The 16,741-nt window shown below is 46.0% G+C and overlaps 2 protein-coding genes across 3 annotated transcripts in view; both read right to left on the bottom strand.

Annotated features, from left to right (window-relative positions):
• Window positions 1-16,741, bottom strand: part of LOC148143696 (sulfhydryl oxidase 2-like) — a 565,239-nt gene that overhangs the window by 300,851 nt on the left and 247,647 nt on the right. The window lies entirely within an intron of this gene.
• LOC148143704 (uncharacterized) overlaps window positions 1-16,741 on the bottom strand; it is a 77,892-nt gene that overhangs the window by 7,573 nt on the left and 53,578 nt on the right. The window contains exon 4 of the mRNA XM_087975709.1: window positions 7,382-7,410. Coding sequence (XP_087831835.1) covers window positions 7,382-7,410 — 29 coding nt within the window. The remainder of the gene's footprint in view (window positions 1-7,381; window positions 7,411-16,741) is intronic.

Genomic DNA, 16,741 nt, shown 5'->3' with positions numbered 1-16,741 from the left:
TATCCAACCTATCTATACCCCTTATAAACTTCTGTAAGGTCACCCATCAGCCTCTAATGCTACAGGGAAATTATCCCTGGCGTATTCAGCATCTTCCTATCGCTCAAACCCTCCAACTCTGTCTACATCTTTGTAAATCTTTTCTGAACCATTTTAAGTTTCACAACATTCTTCTAGAGGAGGGCAACTGGAATTGCACACAGTTTTCCAAAAGTGGCCTAACATGACCTCCCAACCCCTGTACTCAATGCTCTGACCAATAAAGGAAAGCGTACCAAATGCCTTCTTCACAATCCTGTCTCCCTGCAATTCCACTTTCAAGGAATTATGAACCTGCAAGGACACTGTTGAGCAACACTCACCATTAACTATGTAAGTCGTGCCCTGATTTGCCTTTCAAAATGTAACACCTCACATTTATCTAAATTAAATTCATGTTGCCATTCCTCGGCCCATCAGCCCATCCGATCAATTCTAATTTATATTGAACTTTATTTCCTCTCTCATCCCCTAAAAGCTGAAAATCTCCATCCCACACACACTCCCCCCGTTCTGACTTTGCTGAACCTAATTCCTGCTGTAACTCATCCTGAAGGGTGTGGTTCATGCTGATTAACAGACCCACACTCGGAGGAAGTGGAGATCTAATTGAAACAGACAGAATTCTGAATGGCCTGGACAAAGTGCACATGGGGAAGATGTTCCTATTGGTAGGAGAGTCTAGGACCCGAGGGCACAGCAGCAGAGTAAAAGGAATATCTTTTAGATCAAAGATAAGGCGAAACATTTTCAGCCGGTGAGTGGTGAATATGTGGAATTCATTGCTACAGAAGGCTGTGGAGGCCAGGTCACTGAGTAGATTTAAGATGGAGATAGATAGGTTCTTGAGTATCAAGGGGATCGAGGGTTACAGGGAGAAAGTGGGAGAATGGGATTGAGAAACTTATCAGCCAGAACTTAATAGTGCAGCACCCCTGATGGGCTCAGAGGCCTAATTTCTGATCCTGTGTTTTATGGTCTCTTGCTGTTCTGGACTAGGAGTGTTGAAACTTTATTGCTGGAACAGCACAGCAGGTCAGGCAGCATCCAGGAAACAGGAGATTCGACGTTTCGGGCACAGGCCCTTCTTCAGGAACTGGACGAGGAGTGTGCAAATTGGGAGCAGGAATAGGCCATTTAGCCTGTCGAGCTTGCACCAGCATTGAACAGATCATAAGTAGATCTGAGTATACCGACGTAAAAGGCTAAAACAAGGACTGCAGATGCTGGAAACCAGAGTCTAGATTAGAGTGGTGCTGGAAAAGCACAGCAGATCAGGTAGCTCCTCGGATGCTGCCTGACCTGCCATGAATATACCTACATTCAGGTTAATAAGCTGGAAATTTTTCCACTGGAGCAGAGGAGGATTATAACATCGTGAGGGGTATAGATCAGGTGAACGGCCAAAATCCTCTCTCTAGGCTGGGGGTCAAGATTACGGAGCAAATTTTGAAAGAGAGAGAGGAGAAAGATTTTAAAAGGACATGAGGGTCGCCATTTTCTTCCCCCCAGAGAGTGGTTTGTGTGTGGAATGAATTTCCAGACAAAGGTGTGGATGCAGATACAGTTAGAACATTTAAAAGACATTTGGATTAGTATATGAATGCTGAAGTTTAATTTAAATAAATGTGAAGTGCTGGATTTTGGAAAAGCAAATCAAAGAAGGACTTAGCATAAAGTGTATAAGGTCCTGGGGAGTGTTGCTGAATAAAGAGACCTTGGAGTGCAGGTTCATAGTTCCTTGAAGGTCGAGTACCAGGTAGATAGGATAGTGAAGGCAGCATTTGGCATGCTTTCCTTTATCGGTTACAGCACTGAGTAAAGGAGTTGGGAGGTAGATGATGTTGCAGCTCTACAGGACATTGGTGAGGCCACATTTGGAATATTGCATGCAACTCTGGTCTCCTGCCCATCAGAAGGACAGTGTGAAACTTGAAAGGGTTCAGAAAAGATTTACCAGCATTTTGCCAGATTTGAAAAAATTAGCTCTTGGGAGAGGCTGAATAGGCTGCGGCTGTTTCCCTGGGGCGTCAGAGGCTGAGGGATGACCTTAGAGGTTTATAAAGTCATGAGAGGCATGGATAGGGTAAATAGACAAAGTCTTCTCCCTGGGGCGGGGTAGTGCAGAACTAAAGGTTTTGGGTGAACGGGGAAAGACAAAAAAGAGCTCAAAGGGGAGCCTTTTCACACAGTAGTGCATATATGAAATGACCAGCCAGAGGAAATGGAGGAGAGTGGTATAATTACAGAATTTAAAAGGCATTTGGATTGGTCTATAATAGAAGGGGTTCGAGGGATATGGCCCAGGGCTGGCAAATAGACTAGATTAGGATAACTGATAGACATGGACAAATTGGACCGAAGGGTCTGTTTCTGTGCTGTACATCTCTATGACTCCAATATAAAAGGTTCAGAGGGATATAGGTTAAACACAGGCAGGTGGGTCCAGTTTAGCTTGAGAACATAGTCAGCATAGTACTGGTCTTGCCTCCCCCATAATCATCACTTCTTTGTTGTTCAAAAATCAGATGAACTCAGCCTTGGATATATTCAATTACGCCCAAACTGCAGGAAGGCGTCCCCACTTCTGAACTCAATTCCTCTTGCTAATATAACACTTGCCTTGCTCACTACTTGCTGCACCTGTCTGACAACTTGCATTGACTGGATTAGATGGACACAGAGGCCCCTTTTTCATCCACACATCATTTCTGATTAAAGGTTCGAGCCTGAACTGTCAATTCTTCTGTATTTGCCATTAAAAAAAAGACCTGGACTAACTTTCCCAGAGTCTGTCCCCTCCCTGGATTCACTCCGTTCCCCTTCAGTTCCTGCAAGTCAACAGCTCAACTCAGGAATGGAAAAGGGGTTGAGAAAAGTGTGTTGTACTCACAGATGTTGGAGAGAGGAAGGGAGTTGCAGTTGGGGTGAAGCTCAATCTTCATTCAGAGAGAGAGGAGCAGCAACAACCACCTCAGAAGCACATGGTCCTACTTCCACATCCAGACGATGGGTTGGCTGTGATTGGCAGGAGGACCAGTCTACATCCGGTCCTCCAGAGCTTCTCATTGGTCCATCAAAACAAGGTCACGGAGTGTTTCCGCTTGTTGCGTGACCATGCGTAATAGTTTGCTGACACCGTGGAACATGCGTAGTGCGTGGCTGACACCGAGTAGCATGCGCAGTATGGAGATGTTAGTATTACTGCAGATTTTCAAAGTTAAAAATCACACAATGCCAGGTTATAGCCCGACAGGTTTATTTGGAATCACTAGTTTTCGAAGCGCTGCTCCTTCATCGTTGGTTGTGGAGCAGAATCATAACACACAGACTTTATAGCAACAGGATTGCAGTGTCATGGGATGGAATATTAAACAACTTTAGCTTACCTCTACCATTTTTTAGAATGACCATGTTAGTTTCGATTCCTTCACATGTAAATCCTAAAAGTTTTCAAAAGTTACGTTGTCAAGCTAGCTTTTAACAATAGGTGTCATCTCAATCAGATGATGCATTGAAGGTGTTAAGTTAAAGTCTGTCTGTGTCCCAATGTTAGGTCAGACGGATTCTATTTCTGTCGTTGTATAACAGAATCTTACGTGTATGAGTTTGTGAGCAAAATAAAATGCGATTCTGCAAGTACAAATTCAACCCACGAACTTTTATGTGTGTGTGTGTGTGTGCAGGAGAAACCAAGTGATCATGTGTGTGTGAGAGAGTGTAATGGGGAATAAGTCTGAGAGGGTGTGTGTGTGTGTGTGAGAGAGAGAGAGTGTATAATGGAGTATAAGTCTGCGAGAGGGTGTGTGTGAATGCATGCACGCGCACGTGTGTGTGTGTGTGTGTGAGAGAGAGAATGTATGGTGCAGTGTGACATGAACCCAAGGTCCTGGTTGAGGCCATCTCAATGGGTATTGAACTTGGCTATCAGCCTCTGCCCAGCCACTTTCCGTTGCTGCCTATCCTGAAGTCTACCTTGAAGGATAGTCACCCGAAGGTCCAAGGCTGAATGTCCCGGACCGCTGTAGTGTTCCCCGACTGGGAAGGAACACTCCTGGCTGGTGATTGTTGTGCAGTGTCCATTCATCTGTTGCTGTAGCCTCTGCTCGGTCTCACCAATATACCAAGACTCAGGGCATCATTGTTTATCTCATACGCTGCAGGCAATGTTGGCTGAGTCACATGAGTACCTGCTGATGAAAATGTTGAAAATGTTGTGGTCAAGGATGAAGTGGATGAGTTGTAGGACAGTGCTCAGAGATTGGCAGCTGTTGGTATTGAGTACTGAGGCTGTTACCGTGATACCATCATCGTGAGGAATGCTGGTGTAGAGTACTGACATGTCCACGGATTCAACTAGTCCGTGGATGCTGAACTTCTGGAAGGATTGGATCAGAAGTCTTGATGAATGCTGTCAGTTCACGGTTGTGCTCTTTGGTCAGATCAGCTGGTAGTTGCCTGTCGTGTTCCTGGTCAGTTGTTTGTACACTTCCTTGCAGAAGTCCATTCTATTCCGAATTACTCAAAAACTGCATAAATCCATGTAAGATTCTGTAGCTCCCACTTTAGAAATAGAATCAGTCTGACCGAACATTGGGACACAGACTTTATGTCTCACCTTCAATGCATTATCTGAGCTGAGATGACACCTATTGTTAAAAGCTATCTTGAGAATGTAAATTTTAAAAAGTTCTGGGATTTACAAATGAAGGAACCGAAACTAACATGGTCATCCTAAAAGATGCAAGCTCACCTGCACACTTTAGCACAGCTGATCCACCCTAAAGTGCAGATCCTTAGACTGTGGGAGGAAGCCAGAACACCCAGAGATCACCAACACAGACACAAGGGGGAGAACATGCCAAACTTCACACAGTCACCCAAGGGTGGAATCAAACCCAGGCTCCTGGCGTTATTAAGCAGCATTGCTAACCACTGAGCCACCACCCCACCCAGTGCTTTGAGGATCTGCTTTGTCTTTGCAGCTTTTAACTTCTCATGCGCCCTCAGCAGAGGCTGTGTCCTGCTGACATCGTTGGACCACACCCATTGCACCTCCCTTTCCCACTTCTCCAGCCCAGAGCACAGCGGTTCCTGAATCCTGGCACCAGATTCCGATACCATCTGTGCTTCTGCTGCCAACTGCAGAGAACGGAGGCAAGCCCCGTCACTATTCTGTCCCTTATCTCCCCCTCACCAACGTTGTTCTTACTCCTCCCACCGCACAGTTAGCTCCTCCCCCCTGCAGCCCTCTCTCAGATCCCCTTTCCCTGCCTGATTCTGGCTCACACCCTCCTGACCCTGTCCACTGACCCCATCGGAAGGCTCTGTACGGAGGGAAAGACCATCTCCCGGAATAAAAAACATCTGATTAACTTTCCGCCTTGCCTTCCCAGTGTGTCTGCAGCCCGGCTTCCAGCTCCACCTCTCTGAGCCGAAGGTCCTCCAAGTTGTGGTTGCCCTAGATCACATCATCCAGAGCCTTCCACCTTTTGCAAATTGAAAGACAAGTCTCACCCTGCCCTCTCCAGTGTCTATTGTGTAACTGCTTAATCATTTCTAGTGGCCGAGCAGAGACTGATAGCCAAGTTTGGAACCCATGAGGATGGCCTTCACCAGGATCTTGGGTTCATGTTACATTACAGGTGACCCCATTACACTGTACACATTCTGTCTCTCTGTCTCTCACACACAGCCATACATTCTCACATACTCACACAGGCACTCTCTCAGATATACGCGCTCTCTCAGATGCACACCCACACACACATCCTCTCAAAGACTTATACTCCTGCACACTCTCACTTAACCAAGCATGCACACACGCAAACACACACTCTCTCACCAGACACTCTTGTATGCACACAATCACTCACTCTCATGCATGCACACATAGATAAGACTATGGGGTGAATTTGCATTTGCAGAATTATGTTTGTAGATACATTCTATTTTGCTCAAAAAGTGCACAATCTGCAGACAGTCAATCCATGTAATATTTTATAAATTCCTACTTTGACTCAAGACAGACTCGAACCTCACATCTTTCATGCATTGTCTGAGCTGAGATGGCACCTCTTTGTAAAACCTTAAGTTATCTCGAGACTGTGACTTAAAAGAAGTTTTGGGATTTACATACTAATGAACTGAAACCTGCAACCCATTCTAAAGATGAAACACTTAAAAGCAGTCGAGATTTGTTGAATATATCATATTGCTAGAAATTCTGTGTCTTATGATCCTGCTGTACAGCTACCTGACGAAGGAGCAACACTCCGAAAGCTAGTACTTCCAAATAAACCTGTTGGAGTATAACTGGATTTTTAACTATGTTTCCATTGAAAACAGCCCACCACTCCCACTGCTGCCAGTAAACTTTACAATGCTGAGGAAACAATGAACCATCAGTCCTGAAAAATGTACAATTCTAATAATACGAGCTACACATTGACTGCTCCTTCTGATATAAGACATTGGAAACCTCGCGCCGGAGATTGAAAGAAATTAGCAGCTTTAAAAGAAAAACCTGTTGGATCTCATAGCCTTCAATGTCTGAGTCTGACGGTAAGTTCAGGTAACTTTTGTTGGGACCCAACTTTGTTGCAGCTTCAGATCGTCACAGCAAAAAGGTGCACAAAAAGTAGCCTTTTTGTTTAAAACACACACACACACACACACACACACACACACACACACACACACACACACACACACACACACACACACACACACACACACACACACACACACACACACACACACACACACACACACACACACACACACACACACACACACACACACACACACACACACACAATCCCCTGCATCCCACTTTCTTCTCTAGTGGTCACCTGAGTTGTCCCTTTGTAATTCGATCCTTGGTGCAGCCTCAGCCTGGAGGAAGTATTGCTTCACTCAGCAATTGCAAACCATAGCCTGTATGCAAGTAAGATTCTCCCCGCGCATTTGCAGATGGTCTGTCAAGAGTCAACCACACTGCTGTGGGTCTGGAGTCACATATTGGCCAGACCAGGGAAAGGATGCAGCTGGGACGACTGAGTGAATCCTTTCCCACATCGGCATGTTCCTCCCCTAAAGCATGAGTGAATCAGATTGGGGTGTTTGTTCCCCGAAAATGGTTTCATAATGAGATTCTGAACTCCAGATTTCTGACTGAACTCCAAATCCACCATCTGCTATGGTGAGATTCAAACCCGGGAGTCCCCAGAACTGGGTATTAATGCAGTCGATAATGGCACTCGGCCGAAGCTCCTTCAATCCCCCTGCGATGGGAGGTTAACTCACTGATGTCTCTGCAGGTGGGAGGAGCGGGTGAAGCCCTTCCCGCACAGAGAGCAAGTGAACGGTCTCTTTGATCCTCCAAGCTGAGTAAATGGTGTGAAGTCCTGTACTTTTCACGGTCACCACACTGAATCTCCCTCATTCGGGTGTATCAGTATTCTTCCTGCCACACCAGTGTCCAAGCAGACAAAAGCAAACATTTCTTCTCGACTAGAATGGCTGCTGATATTCAAGTCCCAATGAATCAAATAACTCTGTCAGAAGCTGATGTATCTTTTGGTTTCAGATTTCTTTCCCCATGTCTTCCTGCAAATAAAACCATGAAATAAGTCACGGTCAGTACAGTCAAATGAACATAACATCGGTGACAATTCCTTAGATTGCCAGATACCTGCTGATCATATATTATTCATGACACAGAAACCTGAAAACCCTCATTCAGCCAGATAGCATTCAGTATATAAAGAGGAAAACTTCATTTAGGTGACAATGACCTGGAACAACCTTCCTACAAAGGTGCTGGAAATGGAGCTGAATGAAGGATATGAAAATGAAATGTCAAGGCTGCTTCAGGAAAGAAAGCCAATAAAGTTGCTGAAAGACTTCCTGCTGACCTGTTAAAATAAAAATGAATACAAGAAATACAGGATGTAATTCCATTACTATATTAGAAGGTGAAAAATCATAGCCATGCAGCTTGTACAACAGCGAATATCAGATATACACCATATGAAGCAATCATAAAGTCCCTGCAGTGCAGAAAGAGGCCATTTGGCCCATCGAGCCTACTCCGCCATTCTTTCAGATCATGGCTGATCTATCCATCATCTCAGCTCCACTTACCAGCATTATCCTGACTACCCTAAATTCACCTACCATCCAAAATCCCATCGAACTGTGTCTTGAATATGCCTGCTTCTATTGTTTTCTTGGGCAAAGAATTCCATAGATTCACCACTCTCCAGGAAACGTAGTCCCTCCTCCTCTGCCTTAAACCTACCCCTGATCTTGTTACCTAGTCTAACCCACCAGCAGAAACGACGAGATAGGGTGAGTCTGGGTGGCAAGCTGTTCGATGGGTCAGTGTGGACTTGATGGGTTGAATGGCCTCCTTCCACACTGTAGGGCTTCTATGATTTACTGCAGTTGTGTTTGCCCAGAACCACAACTCCCAGAACCTCCCAACTTCTGCAAATTGGAAGACAAGTCCCACCCTGCCCTCTCATATGTGTGTTATCTAACTGCTTCATCGCTTCCAGTGAATACAGCCCACACCTCCCACTGCTGCCAGTAACCTTTAAAATGCTGATGCAACAATGCAATACCTGCAGTACTGAAAACCGTAAGGCTTCTGATGATACCAGTTACTGATTCACCGCTCCTTCTGATGCACAGCATTGGAAGTACATTGTTGAGGGCTGAAAGAAATGAGCAGTTTAAAACAAAAACCCACCGAAACCCTTCTCTAGGCTTCCCACTCAGGACACTTTACTTAAAACACTTCAACCCCACATTGCAACAAATTCCCACATTCCATCAAAATCCTGGATATCCTCACTTAATCAGTTGCCATCTCGCAAATGAAAGATATCATTTTAGCTCTACTCCCAGCGTAAGGACAAAATATCTTTGGAAGCTGCTCTGAAAGTCCAGTCTTCACAATAATACTTCTGCTTTCCTTCAGTCCAAATTGTCTGTGCTGACCAGATATCCCAAATTAGCATAGTCACATTTGTCAGCACTTAGCCTATATCCCTCTCAATTCACCCTGTTACCAGATGCCATTTAAAATACTGTAATTATACCAGCCTCCACCACGTCCTCTGGCAGCTCATTCCATGCTTGCATCACTCTCTGTGTGAGAAAGTTGTCCATATGGTTCCATTTAAATCTTTCCCCTCTCACCTCAAATCTATGCCCTCTAGTTTTGGACTTCCCTACTATGTGGAAATGTTTTTTGGCTATTCACCCTATCCATGTTCCATATGAACCTTTATAAAGTCACCCCTCAGCCTTCAATGCTCCAGGGAAAACAGCCCCGGCTTATTCAGCCTCTCCCTATAGCTCACACCTCCAATCTTGTAAATCTTTGCCAAACCCTGTCAAAGGTTCACAGGACTTTTCCTGTAGCAGGGTAACCAGAACTGAACGCAGTATTCCAAAAGTGGCTGAATCAATGTCCAGTACAGGGGCAACATGACCTCCCAAAATCTGTATTGAAAGACACTGACCTATAAAGGCAAGCATACCAAACACCTCCTTCGCAATCCTGTCTACCTGTGACTCCACTTTCAAGAAACTATGAACCGGCTCTCCAAGGTATCTTTGGTCAACAACACTCCCCATTAACTTCGCAGATCCTTCCCTGATCTGCCTTTCCAAAATCAAAACTTCAAAATGGGGTTGAGAAACGTATCAGTTGTCATTGAATGGTGGAGTAGATCTGATGGGCTGAATGGCCTAATTTCTGCACCTTTGTCATATGGTCTCTTGCTGTCCTGGACACAGGGTGAGAGAATTTGGAGCAGGAATAGGTCATTTGGTCTTTCAGTCGGCACCAACATTGAACAGTTCATAACTGGATATAAATATACCGGCATCTAGGTGGACAGGGTGGGATTTTTTTCACTGCAGCATCGGAGGTTGAGAGATGACCTTAGAGAGGATTATAAAATCTTCAGGGGTATCGATGAGGTGAAAATCAGGTATTCTTTCCCTGGGATGGGTGTTTCAAGGTTAGGGAGCAAACTTTGAAGATGAGAGGAGAAATATTTCAAAAAGACATGAGGGGCACCTTTTTATTTTAAGACAGAGAATAGTTCTCATGTGGTATTAATGTCCAGAGGAGGTGATGGATGCAGGTACAGTTACAGTGTTTAAAAGACATTTGGATAAGTACATAGAGATGTACAGCATGGAAACAGACCCTTCGGTCCAACCCGTCCATGCTGACCAGATATCCCAAACCAATCTAGTCCCACCTGCCAGCACCCGGCCCATATATGTCCAAACCCTTCCTATTCATATATCCATCCAAATGCCTCTTAAATGTTGCAATTGCAATAGGAAAGGTTCGGAGAGTCTGGGCCAAACACTGGCAGGTGGGACTAGTTTAGTTTCAGAACACAGTCAGCATGGACTAGTTGGACTGAAGGGTCTGTTTCTGTGCTGTATGACTGTAACTGTTCTATACTGGTCTTAAAACCATTTTCTTACCTTCCCCAACTTCTTTGTTCTTCAAAGTCAAATGAACTCAGCATTGAATACATTCAATGATTGACCTAACTGCAGGAAGACATCCCCACTTCTGAACTCAACTTCTCTTGCTAATAGGATAAAAACAATGACTGCAGATGCTGGAAACCAGATTCTGGATCAGTGGTGCTGGAAGAGCACAGCAATTCAGGCAGCATCCGAGGAGCTTCGTAATCGACATTTCGGGCAAAAGCCCTTCATCAGGAATAAAGGCAGAGAGCCTGAAGCGTGGAGTGATAAGCTAGAGGAGGGTGGGGGTGGAGATAGAGTAGCATAGAGTACAATAGGTCAGTGGGGGAGGAGATGAAGGTGATAGGTCAGGGAGGAGAGGGTGGAGTGGATAGGTGGAAAAGGAGCTAGGCAGGTCGGACAAGTCCAGACAAGTCAAGGGGACAGTGTTGCTGGAGGTTAGAAACTAGGATGAGGTGGGGGAAGGGGAAATGAGGATTTTGAAGCTTCTCTTGCTAATATACCACTTGCCTTGCTGATTGCTTGCTGCTCCTGTCTGACAACTGGCAGTGACTGGTGTAGAAGGACGCTGAGGCCCCTTTGTCCATCCACACATCATTCCTGATGAAGGGCTCATGCCCAAAACATTGACTCTCCTCCTCCTCAGTTGCTGCCTAACCTGCTGTGCTTTTTCAGCGCCACAATATTCAACTCTGATCTCCATCATCTCACTTTCATCACATCTCAACATATCACCATTTAAACAATGCGCCTCCTCTCTGCGTTTTTTTTAAACATCAAAGGCTATAGATTGTGTCACTGCATTTGCCATGTGTTTGCAAACTGAGACACAGACCTGGATCAACTTTTCCAGAATTTATTCCCCCGCCGCCCCCCGATTCACTCTTTCCTTTCAAGTTAACAATTGAACCCCAGAATGAAACAAAAAATGGAAAAAGTGGTGAGAAACAGACTGTTGTACTCACGAAAGTTAGACAGAGGAAGGAAGTTACAGTCTGGGGTGAAGTTCACAGAGAAAGGAGCAGCAGCAGCTTCAGAGCTCACGGTCCAACCTCCACATTTCGACAATGGCCGGCTCTGATTGGCAGGAGGACCAGTCTCCTTCCGGTCCTCCAAGGTTCTCCATTGGTCCATGGAAAGGAGCTGACGCGCAGTTTCTGCGGGCGCAAAGGAATATGCGCAGTGCTTTGCTGACACTGGCGGTCATGCGCATTGCTTGCTGACACCGCGGAGCATGCTCAGTGTGCAGGAATTTGTTACAAATTTTAAAGTTAAAAATCACAAAACACCAGGTTACAGTCCAATCTGCTTGTTTGGAAGCACTAGCCTTCAGAGCGCTGCTCCTCCATCAGGTGGTTGTGGAGTATAAGATCGTTAGACACAGAATTTATGATCGTATACTCCACAACCGCCTGATGAAGGAGCGGCGCTCCGAAAGTTCGTGCTTCCAAACAAGCCGATTGGACTGTAACCTGGTGTTGTGTGATTTTTAACTTCGTACACCCCAGTCCAACACGGGCACCTCCACATCATGACAAATTTTAAGTGTCCAAATGCGAATACGAGAGAAAAATACCAAAGCAAATTTTGTCGAAATCTTTTTCCCCTGTGCCTAGACATGGTATTACTTTTGCATTTTGACTGTCTGCTCAACGTTTCTGTCGTTTCCCCAGGGTAGAGGTATTGCAAAACTACAGGGTATAGGTTTAGGGTGAGGGGAAAAGAATTTAAAATATTTAAAAGACTCGGAATATAACATTCACCCCTTACAGGGCGAAAGTGAGGACTGCAGATGCTGGAAATTAGGGTCGAGAGTGTGTGCTGGAAAAGCACAGCAGGTCAGGCAGCATCTGAGGAGCAGGAGAATCGACGTTTTGGGCAAAACCCTTCATCAGAAAATAGCCATGGGGAACTGCAGGGCTGTAGCGTAATCGAGTGTGTCTGGGTGGGATGCTGTTGGGAAGGTTGGTGTGAATGACCTGCAGGGATGATATGCCTTAGCCATGCGTATATTGAGAAATGGTTGCCCCAAATCTGCTGTGGGACGAGTGGGTTCCAGTTCGTGGGACACTGACACCAGTCCTGGGGAAGGTGGGATTTGTGCTGTCTTTCGCTTCCTATTCTGCCACTCGTCCATTTTCTCCCCACCCACTGCCCCGCCCTTTCTCCCTTCTTCACACTGCAACCCGATTCTCTCCCCAACCCTCTGAACCCCAGTCATTCTCTACTCCCCAACCTCTGTCTCCTCTCCATTTCTCTCCCTTCTTCACCACCACCAGTGCCCCCGCCCGTCCTTTCTCGTGCGTCAGCCCTCTTTGATCTAGTGGCCGAGCAGAGGCTGATAGCCAAGTTTAGAACACATGATAATGGCCTCAGCCGAGACCCTGGGTTCACATCACACTACAGGAGACCCAGCTACACAATACACTCTCACACACACAAGCACACTCTCTAACATACTCACACGCTCGTGCAGACCCTCTCTGATAGACATGCTCTCTCTCAGACACACAGTAATACATCCCCACACTCAACCTTACGCATACACCATCTCACATACTTATACTCCATCACACACACACACACACTGTACCCAGCATGCACACGCACACACACGCTCTCTCTCATGCATGCACTCACATATAGAAGTCTTTGGGGTGAATCTGCGTTTGCAGAATTATATATTTGGAAATAGAACCAGTCTCACTCAAGATTAGGATACAGATAGACCCTACCCTCACAGCTTTCATGCATTGTCTGACCTGAGGTGTCACCTCCTTTTATAGAACCTTAAGTTACCTGGAGAATGTGATTTTTAAAAAGTTCTGGGATTTACAGATTAATGAACCGAAATCTACAACCCGTTTTAAAACATGAAAGACTCAACAGCAATCTAGGTTTCTTCAATATATCATTTATGTTACATGACACTATAATCTTTTATTCTATATTCTGTGTCTTATGATCCTCCTCCACAGCAACTACAGGTCCAAGGAGAACTGTCCCAACTTTCCAATCTACCTTCAGAACTGACACTCCTCAGGCACGGCACCATTCACGTCAATCTGTTCATACCCTGAGACCAACGAGCCACATGCCATGGACGCAGTCAGCTCCAGAAGCAGCTGAGACTTGCTCAGTACGAAATACATTGTACATTGCTCCCAGAACTTCAAGCCGCAACGAGTTTCAAGAACATCTGCTTCTCAGTCTGTCTCCTGCTCCCAGGACCCTGCTGTTTGTCCCGTCCCCAGGGACCGGGCTCTCTCCAGTAGCGGATAATTGAACCATTTTGTTTCTATTTGCAAGCTGTGCTGGTGGAAGGCAGAGCCCATTCGCTCTTCTGCTCTCTCTCACTATCACTTGGGGTAGGAGACGTCATTGACACGAATGCATCAAATGGCAACTTTGAACTTGTTCCAAAGGTCTGTTATCGGAGAAATGGCAAGGTGATGTGCTATCGGGACAGACAGAAATGGACACCGGAGACTCTTCCCTCAGGTAAATTGATATGAGTGCCTGCTTGTGCAGCCTGTTTGGTGTTCAGAATTTGTCTTGACACAGCAATCCTGCAGAAAGTCTTTTGTTACACGGGCGTCTGTTACTTTACCACAGGAAATGGACGAAGAAAAGCAAGTCATGTGTTTCAACTTCACCATCTGAGGGAAGAGGTTTCACACTTGAGATCAGAACACACCGACAGAACAGGACAAGACAACTCAGAGCTCCACAATGGTGCCAGCGCAACTGCGTAAATCTGACCCTAACCACTCTCTGCACGAAAACGTTGTTCATAATGTTATTTTTACTTCCTCTCCTCGAGACACTGCCTAATTGTTAGCGATCCTTTCAGGCGTGGTGCCATTTTCACTATATTATTTTCTCTGTCTAAACCCCTCATGTCTTGTAAAACGTCAACTGGGCCAGATTTCAAACTTCTGTCTCCAAGGAGAGCTGTCCCAACTTTCCAATCTGCCTTCATTATTGACATTCCTCATACACGGCACAATTCACGACAACCTGTTCAGCGCTGAATCCAATCACCTGCTCTTCTGCTGTCTCCCTCTCTCTGAATCACTTGGGTAAGAGGTGTCAGTTTCACTAAAAAGGCCCTGACCATGCGGTTGCCTGACACTTTAATACATCACCCTGTTCCCTGGCCAACATCTCTGTTTCAGGCTTGGAGCAGTGTTCGAGCTCCAGATGAAAGAACAACACCTCATTTTCCACTTGCCGAATCGTTGAGGATCCTTTCAGGTGTGGGACCATTTTCACAACATTATTTCCTGTTTCTGGGTCCCTCATGACTTGGAAAAGTTCGGTTCTCCGAGGAGAGCTGTCCCAATTTTCCAATCTACCTTGATTGCTGACATTCCTCAAACACTGCACCACTCACGTCAACCTGTTGAACACTATCTCGAACCATTTCACTTCCCTGTTTTCCGCCTCATTCGTAATCCAGACAGCCCAACCTCGTTTCACGAAGGCGTTTTTTGAGAAAATTAATCAGGCAGTTTTGCACAAGTCAAGTTAAAAAATGCGGACTCGCCCGCGATTTGAACCCGGGACCTCTCGCAATTCGGTATAGTAAAGGACCCTAAACGAGAAACATACGCCTAGACCAACGAGCCAGAGAGCCGGCACGCTGCTAGCGCCCCACACCGCTTGCGCGACCTGAGACTTGCTCAGTATGAAATACATTTGAGATTGCTCTGAGAATTGCAAGCGGCAAAGAGTTTCCTGAACAACTGCTTCTCATTCAGTCTCCCTGCTGCTGTTTGTCCCGTCCCCAGGAACCGGGCTCTCTCCACTGGCAGATAATTCAACATTGGGCCAGTATATCACTGGGAAATATTTATGTCCAAGCTTTTTTCGGAAGCATATTAGAAGGCGAGGTGCAGAACAGAGCGCTGTTATACCGGAAAGCTGCTAAAGACGACATTGAGTGAATAGGAGAGAATGCTTTCTCAGCTGGGTTATGGTCCCAACACGCACCCGTTGTGCCAGGGGTTCCACCTCGGTTCCACTCTTCCTTCACTCGCAACACCCCACACCCACCTCCCGTGGTGCCAAGGCACTTTCCCCTGCAACCGCCGAATCTGTAACACCTGCCCATTTACCTGCTCCCTCCTGAATATCCAAGGGCTCAAACATACCTGCCAGGTGAAGCAGCACTTTTGTCACAACCTAGTCCACTGCATTCGCTGCTCACAGTGTCGTTTCCCCAATGTAGCATGAAGCATAAACTGGGTGACTGCTTCGCAGAACATCCTGGTTCTGCCCGCGGAAAAAAGGCCCTGACCTTGTGGTTGCCTGCCACTTTAACACATCACCCTGTTCCCTGGCCAACATCTCTGTCTCAGGCTTGCAGCTGTGCTCTAGCTCCAGATGAAAGAACAACACCTCATGTTCCACTTGGTGACCGTACAGCCCTCCGGTCTTCAATATCGAGTTCCATCACTTTAGGGCCTGAACTCCCCCATGTCCTTGACCCCTACCACACAAACGACTCCTTGTTATCACCTCGTCTGCTATGACACACTACGTATTGTTAGCCGCCAACAGTCTCCATTAACAGTTATTCGCCCTCTCACGCGGATCGTTATTCACTCCTACGTCCTTTCTATTGTTCTCTCTCTGAGCTGGCGGCAAACACAGCAATGTACATCGGAGACTCTGAGCCAGCTGAAACTTGCTCAGTGTGAAGTACATTCCACATTGCTCCAAGAATTGCAAGCAGCAAAGCGTTTCCAGAACATCTGCTTGTCATTCTGTCCCCGGGGCAGAATGGCCACTTTGTCTCATCCCCAGGAACTGGACTATCTCCACTGGTGGATAATTAAACCATTTTATTTCTACTTGCACGTTGTTCTGGGGGGTGGGACGGGGTGTAGGGTGGGGGGCGGGTTGAGTCCATTCGCTCTTCTGCTCTCTCTCTCTCTCTCTCTGAAACCCTTGGGGTGAGAGGTGTCAGTTACATTAATGCGGGGAACATGAACAACTTTGATTGTGAACTTTCTCCAAGGGTCTGTTATCGGAGAGATAGAATGATGCTGTGCTGGCAGGACAGAAAGAAATGGACACCGAGGACTCTTCGCTCAGGTAAATTCACATTGTTGTGCAGCCTTCTTGGTGTTCAGAAATCGTCTTCACGCAGTAATCTTACGGAAAG

The sequence above is a fragment of the Chiloscyllium plagiosum genome, unplaced genomic scaffold (assembly GCF_037043375.1).
Source record: "Chiloscyllium plagiosum isolate Xiang-an unplaced genomic scaffold, Cpla_swu_hap1 HiC_scaffold_27, whole genome shotgun sequence".
NCBI classification, from domain to species: domain Eukaryota; kingdom Metazoa; phylum Chordata; class Chondrichthyes; order Orectolobiformes; family Hemiscylliidae; genus Chiloscyllium; species Chiloscyllium plagiosum.
This window is presented reverse-complemented; position numbering and strand designations above follow the sequence as displayed.